Here is a 12,742-nt window from a genome sequence, read left to right on the forward strand (position 1 = left end):
CTCCTGGCTCTGGCCTAGCCCATCCTTTGCCAGTTGATGGAAGATCTGTCTGTCTCTCTCCTTTTCTCTCTGTATCTCTGCCTTTCAAATAAATAAATAAATAAATATTTAAAAAAAAACAAAACCACAAGAGATATCACCCTACCCTTTGTCAGAATGGCTATCATCCAGAAGACAGAGAGCACCAAATGGCTGAAGAAAATGTGGAGAAAGGGAAACTCATATACTCTGTGAGTTGTACATTAGTATAGCCTCCATGGGAAGCAGTGGGGAAATTTGTTAAAAAACTAGAAACAGACTTGCCATATGACCTAGCAATCCCACTACATACTCAAAAGACGTGAACCCATTGTATGAAAGAGATACTTATTGCACCATGTTCATAGCAGCACTGTTTACAATAGCCAAAATATGGAATCAATCAAGATGTCTCAGATTAATGGATAAAGAAAATGTGTTTTACACACACACACACACACACGAAGATAATTTTATCACTTGCAAAACACTGACTGGAACTGGAGGACATCATGTTGAGTGAAATAAGTCAGACATGGAAAGAAAAATATTGCATAATCTCCCTCCATTTGAGGAGCTACATTAAAAAAAAAAAAAAACCAGCTAAATGAAAAATACCTGTGTGCATCAGTTGCACTGCAAATATAGTATTCTGTCAAGCTCTGAATTGTCTTTGTCAAACAAATTGATAGCAATTATATACTACTATTACATACTACAGTTTAGTGATTTTGTGACTATTTTAAAATTTACTTTAAATGAATGAAGTGGAACATTTTTTCATTTGATTACTGTGTATAGCCCTTGCCTATTTTCCTGTTGGACTATGAGCTTTGTACTTTTAAAAAAAATTTAACTATTTAGGAGACCCATCAAGCCTTTGATTATAGTGTAAGTTAAAAATGTTATCTTAAAAATAAATATAATATTAGGGCCGGTGGCGTGGCTTAACAGGCTAATCCTCTGCCTTGCGGCGCTGGCACACCGGGTTCTAGTCCCAGTTGGGGCGCCGGATTCTGTTCCAGTTGCCCCTCTTCCAGTCCAGCTCTCTGCTATGGCCTGGGAAGGCAGTGGAGGATGGCCCAAGTGCTTGGGCCCTGCACCCCATGGGAGACCAGGAGAAGCACCTGGCTCCTGGCTTCGGATCAGCGTGGTGCACTGGCCGCAGCGGCCATTGGAGGGTGAACCAACGGCAAAAAGGAAGACCTTTCTCTCTGTCTCTCTGTCTCTCTCTCTCACTATCCACTCTGCCTGTCAAAAAAAAAAAAAAGATCCTTAATTATAAAAATAAATAAATAAATATAATATTAGGTTGAAAAAATTCTACAAGAGGAAATGCAAAATCTAGTATGTCTTAACACAGGATCTGTGCTTGCCTTTGTCCTAATATTTCTTTTTTAAATGACATTTCACGTTATTCCAATCTTCTACTTGCCTTTTCTTCAACCAGTTACTCTGATCAACCATGGATTATAAATTAGAATGTCTACAATGCATGTATTGCACCCATACAGTTCTGATATTTCTAGGGTACAATCTAAGAAAATGTAAACAAGAATAGGCTTCAAATAGGCCAAGAGTTTCCTAAAAGTTTACTGAAAAACACTGAAGGATGATAAAAGACCTATATTTTTTATTTAATGGGGCAATTTCTCATGGTGGTTTAAATTACACACTTACTTTGTCCTCAGACTGGCACTGGTTCAGATTTCTGCGCTATTGAGTGATCTTGGAGAAGTTATTTGGCCTCTGTAAAGTTTCTATTTCCTCATATGTGAAATGATGGCACTATTCCCTGCTCCATCAGGTCATGGAGATTACAGAAATAAAATGCCTGCACATCATAGGCAGTTGGTGAAATACGGTAATGGTAGAGGTGGTGTTGATAGTGGTGGTGACAATGATACCAGTGGTGGTGATAGTGATAGTGGAGGACGTGGTGATTCACGTCTTCAAGAAAACTTTAGAGCTTTTTAACAGGCAGTGAGAATTTCCTTTAAGTGAGTCCTTAAGGGGAATCCCAACGTCAAACAGGTAAGCAAGAGTATGAGAGCTGCCTTGCTTATGCAGCCCTTCTCCTCCCTGCCAGCTGTCTACCGTGGTGGCCTCATGGATTCGCAGCACTCAGTCAAGCATAGTTCGCATAATATGGCAAGGAACTGGCACAGAAATGGTAAGGTCATCTTTGCTTACTTTAGGTCCAATGGAGGCTTAATGTTTCTGGGAGGTAGGCTTGGGACTGGCGGTTGTGTTGGGTGAGATGCTGGCAAGGGTGGTTGGCTGGTTGGATGGGATGGTGGAGGTGGTGGCAGGGACGCTGTTGAGTAAGGCGTCTGGCCTTTGTTGGCATCTAAGAAAGAAAGCAAACAATACCATGAATTAAGAAAAATTTCCAAATTATAACAGCTAGCTATTCCAAGTGCAGATCTTAAATTAAAAAAATGCAAGAAATGTGTCTCAAATCGAATGAATACTTTAAAGAGTTTAATATTCTGGAGCGGGTGTCGGTACAATGTTTAAGACACAGCTTGGGATACCTACATCTCAAATCACAGTGTTGGTTTGAATCCTGGCTGCGCTCCCTGGGTATGTATTAGCTCCCTGGATATGTATTAGCTTCCTAGGAGGTAGCAGATAATGGCTGAAGGACTGGGGTCCCTGCCACCGGCGTGGGAGACCTGGGTTGAAACTCCAGCTCCTGGTTTTGGCCAGGCTGCTTCAGACATCTGGGGAGCAATCTAGTAGATGGGAGATCTTTTTGTCTTTCAAATAAAATAACTAAATACATAAATTAAAAAATTTAAGAGTATAATATTCTAAATATCATGGGACATGGCATTAAAGATGTTTTGTTCCTTTATTTGAGAGAAAGAAAGAGACACACACATAGAGCTCCCATAAGCTGGTTCAATCCCCACATGCCTGCGAAAGCCATGGCTGGTCCAAGGCCAAAGCTGGGAGCAAGAGTTTATGTCAGGTTTCCCATGTGGGTGACAGGAACCCAAGGACTTGAGTCACTACCACTGTCTTCAGGGTGAGCACTAGCAGGAAGCTGGAGTCAGCAGGAGAGGTGAGGCTGTCTTTTTGGTATCTTTACCACTGCACCAAATCACCTGTCCTTGGATATTACATTTTGTATGTTGCATTTCTTGCAATAGATAAATTTTTTATTTTAATTCCCATTATGAAAAATCATTTCTCTTACCTTTTCTCAATTTTTGTAAAGATAAGTTTCAATTATTCTAGATTTGGTAAACAAATCTATGCCCACTTTTATACCTCTATCAACTTCAAGATCTTACACATACAGATTATCTTTCCTTAGACTCATTATTTTAGATCAAAGAAGTTTAGCTGTCTCATCTATTCTCATAGGTTACACACTTTTATTTGCTTTCAATGATTTCCTTGGATATTTAATAAGTTCTGGTTTTTTTTTTTTTGAGATGTGATTTTTAAACATTGAAACAAATTAAATATTACAAGTATATCATGTGCCTTGTAGAAGATAATATAGGGGCCAGGGCTGTGGCCTAGAAAGTTAAGCCTCTGCCTGTGGCGTTGGCACCCCATGTGGGTACTGTTTCAAGGCCTGGCTGCTCGACTTCTGATCCAGCTCTCTGCTATGGCCTGGGAAAGCAGTAGAAGATGGCCCAAGTGCTTGGGCCCATGCACTCATGTGGGAGACCGAAAGAAGCTCCCGGCTGCTGGCTTCAGATCGGCCCAGCTCCAGCCATTTGGGGAGTGAACCAGTGGATGGAAGACCCCTCTCTCTGGCTCTCCCTCTCTCTGTAACTCTTTTGAATAAATAAAATAAGCATAAAAAAAGAAGATAGTGTGAAGATGAACATACCAAATAAGTATTCACTCATAATCCCATCATCCAGCCCTGAGTTGTAGGTATTTTAGAAAAATTTGTACAAACATACACTTTTATGGGAGGGGGAAAAATATGACCATTTTGCTATTTGCTGCCACCTTTTTAGTTTTTTCACAACATGAACAAATATGTTTCCGTAAGTATAATGGGGTTTTTAGTAATTGCTCTTTCTGGGCAGGCATTTGGCTCAGCAGGTAAGTCACTGCTTAGGGTCCCACAGCCTTGGTAGGAGTGAGTAGTTTGAGTTTCCACTGCTTTGCTCCCTATCCAGCTTCTACCTGTGCACACACCTTGAAAGGCAGCAGGTGATGGCTCAAGTACTGGGGTCCCTGCACCCACGTGGAAGATCCGGATGGAATTCCAGGCTCCTGGCTTCATCAGCCCGGCCTAGCCCTGTTGTGGCTGTTGTGGGCATTTGGTAAGTAAAGCAGCAAACGAGATACCTCTTTATGTTTCTCTGCCTTTCAAATAAAATGAAAATAAGTAATTGCTCTTGCTTCCTTCCTTCCTTAATTTCCGTCTCAGTTTCTCTTTATATAGTCACCAGGACTAAAAAAATAGGGCCTCTGTACTGTATGTTTGTGTTATTACTTTTCATTTTCTGTTTTAATAAAAACATGGGAAAATCTTTGGACCTATCTTTAAAGGTTTTTTTTTTTTTTCAGTACAAATTCCCATAAGTAAAAATGCTCACTTACATAGAATTGTTATGGCATTAGAAACAAAATATCAAACTATTTTCCTGAGACACTAGCAGACAGCTTCATCAGTTGGCACCCACAGTGCCCATTCTCACATGTTTCTGTCAACAGTGGTGGCGTCATCTCCGGATCTTTGACAATATTGTGAAAAAAATTCTACTCTACTGATTTCATTACATTTTTTGTTAAGAAATACATGTTCTGGAATGAACAAGTCAGATAATGCCAAATAACACAACAACAACAACAACAACAAAGCATTCCATTCTCCCTATTGGAGGTAATGACTTCTAACATTTTAGATGCTTCTTTTGCATTTACCACAATATTTCTATCACTGCATGGGTATGGCTAAAGTTTGATTCATGATTTTTAAAAAGATTCTTGACTTTCTGTTTTTTAAATGTCTATTTTTGCTTTCTCCTACTTCCAACACGGTGAGACTATTTTCGATGAAATCTGCCACCATTGCTTTCACCATGACTATGTAAACACTGTTCTTTGCTGAGTCAAATACTGTACTATGATTACATTTTATTTATCATTCAAGTTATGGTTTTCCTGGAGTTAATAATTGCCTCGTTTTGTGATTTGCAAAGAATTTCGTTTGGAACTTTCTCTTCTCACAGTGTTCAGTGGTTCTGTAAAATGCCATTCTCCTTTTTCTATAGCATTCAACCTGTCAGTAGCAGTAGATCGTGTCTGTCCGCTTGCCGTGGTTGCTTCTCAGTTCTCCAGCACCACCCTCATTTCTCTTGGCCAGCGTCAGGGCTCTGATGGACTGACAGAATGCACTGTGATGAAGAGTGTGGAGCCAGAGTGCCTGCGTTTGAACCCTGGCACCAAAACTTACCTGCTGATTTGGATCCGCTCCTGTCTGGTTTCATCTATAAAATGGAGATAGTAGTAGGGCTACCTCATGGGGCTGCAACGAGGACTTAGGACTTAACCTACATAAAACACTCAGGACAGTGTCTGACACACAGTATGCTCAATGTTTTATTTTTCATTCAACAAATTTTATTGAGTGTCTACTCTGTGTGTATGAGGATACTTAAAAATGTGGACAATGGAATTAAAAGATGAATTCATTTTGGTGCAAAAGTTTTTTCAAATCCATGAATACTTGTATGTTAAGCTCCGTTCTAGGCACCAGCAACACAACAGGAACAAACAGACAAAATTTTCTATGTATATGGATTTGGAGAGATAGAAGGTAATTAACTGAATATAAGCTAGATATTTGTAACATTCTGTGAGGAATGCAATGAATGGTAGAAAGATGATATAACTGAATACTTTCGGCATTTCTTTCCAAGTCTGCATTCAGTAATCTCACTGTGGCAGATTGAACTTGGATGGGGGGAGGTATTTACTTCAAGGAAATTGGAAATACTGTATACCTGGGCTTTGATTCATCACTTTATTGATTGTTAGAGTTCAGAACATGGAGAAAAAGCTAATCACGCAGATTGAACTTGAAAGCGTGTCATTTGTGTAGTGATTACATTGTGAACAGTACAAAAAATTGAGGAAATGGTTTTCCTGTATTTGTCAACTATGATCCAATTCAACAAAATAGTCACTCACATCACTGCCAAATGCAGAAGGTCCTGACATGTATCTTTATCATTTCATATTTGCTTACTTGTTCACATAAATGAAAATATCAATCAATACTCAAGTTGGCATTATATTCATTGTTATTCTTAAGTACAGTTTTATTCAAAAAATTTGAGCACTTAAAATGTATCCTTGGCTCATTTGCTCATTTATTTATTTGAAAGGCAGGGCAACAAAGAGACAGAGAGAGAGAGAGAGAGAATCTTCCATCTACTGGTTCACTTTCTGAATACCCACAAAAGCAAAGGCTGGGCCAGGCCAAAGCCAAGAGCCAGGGACTCTATCTGGGTCTCCCATGTGGTTGGCAGGGACCCAAGTACTTGAGAAATCATCTGCTGCCTCCCAGGGTGTGCATCAGCAGGAAACTGGATCAGAAGTGGAGGCTGAACTTGGTCCCAGGCACTCTGATACAGGATGCAGCATCCCCCCGCCGCAGCTTAATCACCCATTATGCCACAACACTTGCCTCTGAAACTAGTTTGAGTACCAGATACAAGAAGTTGGCAAAAAGCAATGGTTGGCTATATGGAATTTTCACTAACAATGTGAAATATATATATACAATGTGTATATAAAATGTGTATTTTATTATTACTTGTATATTATATACTTCAGTTCTTCATATCAATATCATTTATTACACATATGTACGTGTGCATTGCATTCATACATGCAAATGCACATATGGTTTTTTTCCCGGAGAATTAGCTGTTAAACATTTTCCAGCATATTGTTGCTGGCACTTAAAGAATTACTGGGTTCTTTTGGCTAAATAATAGTGAATAGAATTACTCATCTGTGTAACTCACCTACCTACTTTGAACTTCTTCCCCTCTTCCACCTCTCCATTCACTTTCTGATTGTATACATTATACTGTAGACTGAGGCATGTTAAATAGCATATCTTCCTTGATTTGGGGTGAATTTTTGAGAAGACAGAGATACCATCTTGAATGATATTTTGTTTTAATTTTACATGCCTTTGAGAGCTAATGAGAACTTTTTTTATCTTTATAATCTTTTTCCTTTTTAATTGCATTATTCAAATCCTTTGCCTATATTTTAAACAGTATTTGCTTTTCCTTATTGGTGTAGAACATCTCTTTATTAAAGATCTTTTTGTTTTTCACATGGAGAAACAATATGCTTTGGCTGCTGCTTCTGCCTGTCTCCTGTCCATACATTAAAAAAAATACTGGCCGGCGCTGCGGCTCACTTGGCTAATCCTCCGCCTGCGGTGCCGGCACACCGGGTTCTAGTCCTGGTTGGGGCGCCGGATTCTGTCCTGGTTGCCCCTCTTCCAGTCCAGCTCTCTGCTGTGGCCAGGGAGTGCAGTGGAGGATGGCCCAAGTGCTTGGGCCCCTGCACCCGCATAGGAGACCAGGAGGAAGCACCTGGCTCCTGGCTTCGGATCAGTGTGGCGCGCCAGCCGCAGCATAGTGGCCATTTGTGGGGTGAACCAATGGAAAAAAGGAAGACCTTTCTCTCTGTCTCTCTCTCTCTGTCTCACTCTGCCTGTCAAAAAAAAATAAATAAATAAAATAAAATAAAAAGAAATACTGCAACCAATAAAATCTATCTTCAACACCTTTGAAGAAAATATAGCACGGTACTATAAAATTCTTCAGAGGAGGAATGCCAGGGTTTTATACACCATATGACATAAAAATTTTCCTAATTCCTTTTTGCTATTTCTCCCTTTTCCCAAAGTTTTTTTTTTTTAACTTATGGTAAATGCTAAAAAAATTTCCTCCACTCTTCCTCTGTCTCCCCACCACCTAAGTGTTTTTTTTTTCTTGAAGTTTCAAAAATTGTTGAGGCCCTGCTCTCCTAACTTATGACATCCTACGAAGTGCAATTCTCATGAGAATAGCTCTTTTTCTCTTTTGCATCTAATTTTGGGGATCTGAGGCAGAGAGAATTAGTTCCCCTGTAAGTCTGACAAAAAATTCTGTGGGTGGGCATTTGGCATAGCAGCTAGGGCAGTGCTTAGCATGTCCGCATCACACATTAGACTGCCTGGGCTCAAGTGCCAGCTCTGCTTGACTCTGGCTCCCTGTGACTGTGCATCCTGGAAGCAGCAGGTGGTGGCCCAACTAGACGGGTCCTTGCTCCCTTGTGAGAGTCCTAGATTGGGTTCCAGTTGCCTGGCTTCAGACTGGTCCACCCCCAGCTGTTGCAGGCATTTGGGAGACTGAACTAGGGAATGAGAGCTCTTTCCTTGCCCATTTATCTCTCTGCCTTTCAAATAAATAAAATAAGTAAATTAAATTAAAAGAATTTCCAACTCTTGATATTTGTATTAAAAAGTTTGCTCAGTAAATTTTTGTCATAAGCAAAATTAAAAATTGTTTGATATATAGGACTTCTCAATTTTTCTCTAATTAGCCAGTCCTTAAGTGTGTAATATTTACTACTAGAATTATGTTTAGTAAGGCCTTTCCCACCCTGAGAACAGATAATTATTAATCTTATATTTTCTCCTACCTCTCTATGGCTTCATTTTTTATATTTAACTCTTTTTTTTTTTTTTTTTTATTTTTTTGACAGGCAGAGTGGACAGTGAGAGAGAGACAGAGAGAAAGGTCTTCCTTTTGCCGTTGGTTCACCCTCCAATGGCCGCCGCGGTAGCGCGCTGCGGCCGGCGCACCGCGCTGTTCCGATGGCAGGAGCCAGGTGCTTCTCCTGGTCTCCCATGGGGTGCAGAGCCCAAACACTTGGGCCATCCTCCACTGCACTCCCTGGCCACAGCAGAGAGCTGGCCTGGAAGAGGGGCAACCGGGATAGGATCGGTGCCCCGACCGGGACTAGAACCCGGTGTGCCGGCGCCGCAAGGCGGAGGATTAGCCTGTTGAGCCACGGCGCCGGCCTATATTTAACTCTTTAAACTAGTAGTAATTGATGTGGAGTGTGGTGTGAGGTAGGGATCTAATTTTATGCTTGTTGTTCCTAATGTTTACCAAATGTTCCAGAACTAATTGTCCAATAAGCTACTGCTTTCTGATTTGAAATGTCTCTTTGATTATAAACATTAAAAATCCTAGTGAATTTTTCAAGTGAAAAAGACAGCTTGTTCATGTATAAATAATATGGTTTGGTAGATCCATATGTGATTTGAAAGAATAAGCCTCTATGAGCGGGTATTAATAAACCATTATCCTAGTGGAAGAAAAATGTTAGCCACTTGTGGCTTATATTTTCCTGGAAAAGATTCTGACCAACAGGAGGCATTCCCATCTGAGAATACTCTAAGGCCTGGAGGTGAGAAGTCACAGACACAGCTTGGGAAAAGGTGAGGCCTTTCCTTTGGAAACAGTGACAACACTTTGGAACTCCTGTGCCTTTGTGCCTTTTCATAGGCTAAGGAGACTTTCTGATGAGGCCATTGTGTGGGACCCCCCCCCCCCCTTCAGTTTACCTGGCATCTCCTTCCCCTGTCCTCAGTCATAATAACTTGAGCAAGCCATAGAGGGATGTGCTGGCTTTGCCACCGGACTTGGAAGTAGAAGGGGCTTCCTTGAGTGACTGGCAGCCACGTTGTCCCCTGCAGGGCAGCGTTTACCTGATGGTGCAGCAAAGCCAGAGGACAGCAGGGCTGACAGATGGAAAGGGACTTCTGGGATGTAATGAAACTGTCTTTGGAAAATTGTAACATATAATTTCAAAGACTTAATGGGCACCCAAATTGCTTTAAATGTCTTGTTTATGAACAAACTAGGGGAATAGATGCCAAAGTTTTCCTGGGTCATATGAATAAGGTAGTGGTAAAATATTTTGCCTTGCAAGATCTATGGTCGCTTTCCATTATCACAAGGAACATATTTGTGTGTATACAAAATAATTCAGAGGAAAAGCATCTTAGTTTTTCTTGGGAAAAATAAGTAGTTTACCTTAAAATAATCTGATCAACTCTACAGTCTCAAATGCTAACATATAATTAGTAATAGTGGGATTTTCAAAAGTGAATGTACAGGGGCTGGCACTGTGGCACAGCCGGTTAAAGCCCCAGCCTACAGTGCCGGCACCCAATATGGGCACTGGTTCAAGTCCAGGCTGCTCCACTCCCGACCCAGCTCCCTGCTAATGCACCTGGGAAGGCAGCAGAGGATGGCCCAAGTCCTTGGGCCCCTGCACCCACGTGGGAGACCCGGAGGAAGCTCGAGGCTCCTGGCTCTGGCTTCGGATTCACTCAGTTCTGGCCATTGCAGGCATTTGGGGAGTGAACCAGCAGAAGGAAGACCTCTCTCTGCCTCCCTCTCTGTCTCTCTCTCTACCTCTCTCTGTAACTTGCCTTTAGAATAAATGAAATAAATACTTTTTAAGAAAGTGAATGTATTTTTTTTTTCCAGTGCAGGAAGGGGATGAGTACTGAACAACAGTAGAATGAGTAAAGAAGAAATAGAAACAAGGAGCCTTTAGGAGGCTTTGTATAGTAATAATATTAAGTAACATTAATTAATCACTTAATTTCTGCTAGATGCCATACTAGGCATTTTACATATGCAAACTTATTTATCACCTATAGCAACCCTGTGGGGTAAATGTTGCCATCTAGTTTCCACTTGATGGTTAAGAAAGTTCCCAGAGTTAATAAGCAATAGAGGTAGGGTTCAAACTTAGCCACATTTTTCACCCCAGTTAGTTTCGCCTGATGTTTATGCCCTTTTGACCATCTGCTGCTGCTGCTTAAGACAATGACATGGAAATTATCGGTAAGTTGAAATAGACACATTAATAAATTTCCCAGGGCTGGCATTGTGGCGTAGCTGGTAAAGTCACTGTCTACAACACTGGGATCTGCATAGGTGTCATTCTGTATCTCAGCTGCTCCATTTCGATCCAGCTCCTTGAAAATGGCCAGGAAACAGAAGCTGCAGACAACCCAAGTGCTTGGGTTCCTGCCACCCACATGAGAGACCTGGATGAAGCACCTGGATCCTGGCTTCAGCCTGGCTCAGCTCTGGATGTTGTGGTCCTCTGGGGGGGTGAACTAGTAGATGGAAGAAGACCCCTCTCCTCTCTCTTTCAAATAAATAAACAAATCTTGTTAAATACATAAATAAATTTCCCTAAGATCTGGGTGGAAGTCCAGGTTTTTTGATTCATATCTTTCCTTTTAATGTGATTTTATCAGAATTTTTCAGTTTAATGTAGGGCAGAAGTGGCTTAAGAGACTGTAAAGTTCACATGTGTGGATGTTTTGGATGCTAAATTTATGATGCCTTAAAATTGGATTTTGGAAACCAGGGAGTAGGAATGTAGACATCCAGGAGCTTAGTGAGAAATGGGCTCTCAAAGAAGACACTGTTGTGGGCTGGCAGTGAAAAAAACTCCCGAGAATTAGAGTCACAGGATTTGAATACAAAGCCATTGAAGGACTTAGGAGAAGTAAAATACAAGAACAGCACAAGCTGAGACTTCAGTTGGTATCAAGAATTAGGGACGCAACACTTGGGAGATGACACCTAAAACTCTGCTCCCCCGTGGCTCTTATCACCCAAGCCTCAGGGGGCAATGCCTAGGCCGTCTGTGGCTTGAAAGTGCTGGAATGGAAGAGATCAGCTGGAATTCCTTCCTCAAAGATGGACAGGAATGCACAGAGATAAGGACCCATAGAAGGGGTCAGAGCCCGTGGGCTGGTCATGCAGGATAGCTCACTGCCCGTGCGCCCATCAGGTGAATTTGCAAGCTACTACCCAGTCCCAGCCCAGGATAGACGAAGGAACTGGGCTCCAGGCATTTTAGCAGGTGCCCAAAGCTTCAAGAAGGAGATATGGGCATTTTGTAAGTCAAGTGGAAGCTGAGCAAAAGTAAAGGAGACGGACTCTGTGTTGCGGAAGAATATGCAATAACCGAAAAAATGGGAGAGGCTGAGAGTGAAAGGGAAAGAGGAAAACCTCCTAGGACATAAAAATAACTCCTGATTCAAAGTTTTCAGTTCCAAAGAGACCTTGCCTAAGTCACAAGTTCCTGCTCGGCACACCCAGGTGGGTGGAGCCGCAGGGCCATTTCACCAGCAGGAAATGCCTGGGAGAGGCCCTCTGTGACTCACAGAGCTGCCCTGAAGGCTGGTTCCAAGTGCACTGAAGCTCAGGCTGCTCAAAGTTATCAGATTTGGTCACGATCTAAAACTCCATAAACAGAAAAAGGAAATCGGGAGACAGAGAAGAGGTGGGGACGAGGAGAGAAGCCCACCACACGGGCTGGTGCCAGCACACTGACAGGAAATGCAAATTGTGTTATTCCACAAACTGCATTTTTGATCTCTCTGCCAACCTAAATAGTAGTTTTAGATATTATCACAATACTCTTGCAACAAAAAGATGTATGAAGACTCAGGAAATCTATCCCAGAGATTCTGGTACGTGTGGTTTTCAATTAAGAAGGTAGCTTCTTGTCCAAGGGGTCTAAGGAATATCTGGCTCTCAATTTCTTTTTAAATCTATGGATTTCTCTACAAAAAATATTTTCCCCAATTCCCATAAAAGTTTGACCTTAGATCAGCAGTGATTTTGTTGGG

The 12,742-nt window shown here is 41.4% G+C and overlaps 1 protein-coding gene across 4 annotated transcripts in view; it reads right to left on the reverse strand.

Annotated features, from left to right (window-relative positions):
• Positions 1-12,742, reverse strand: part of FYB1 (FYN binding protein 1) — a 179,158-nt gene that overhangs the window by 57,823 nt on the left and 108,593 nt on the right. For all 4 annotated transcript variants that reach the window (XM_062211987.1, XM_062211986.1, XM_062211989.1 and 1 more), the window contains exon 3: positions 2,212-2,368. In XM_062211987.1, the coding sequence (XP_062067971.1) occupies positions 2,212-2,368 (157 nt within the window). The remainder of the gene's footprint in view (positions 1-2,211; positions 2,369-12,742) is intronic.

The sequence above is a fragment of the Lepus europaeus genome, chromosome 15 (genome assembly GCF_033115175.1).
Source record: "Lepus europaeus isolate LE1 chromosome 15, mLepTim1.pri, whole genome shotgun sequence".
Taxonomy (NCBI): Eukaryota; Metazoa; Chordata; class Mammalia; order Lagomorpha; family Leporidae; genus Lepus; species Lepus europaeus.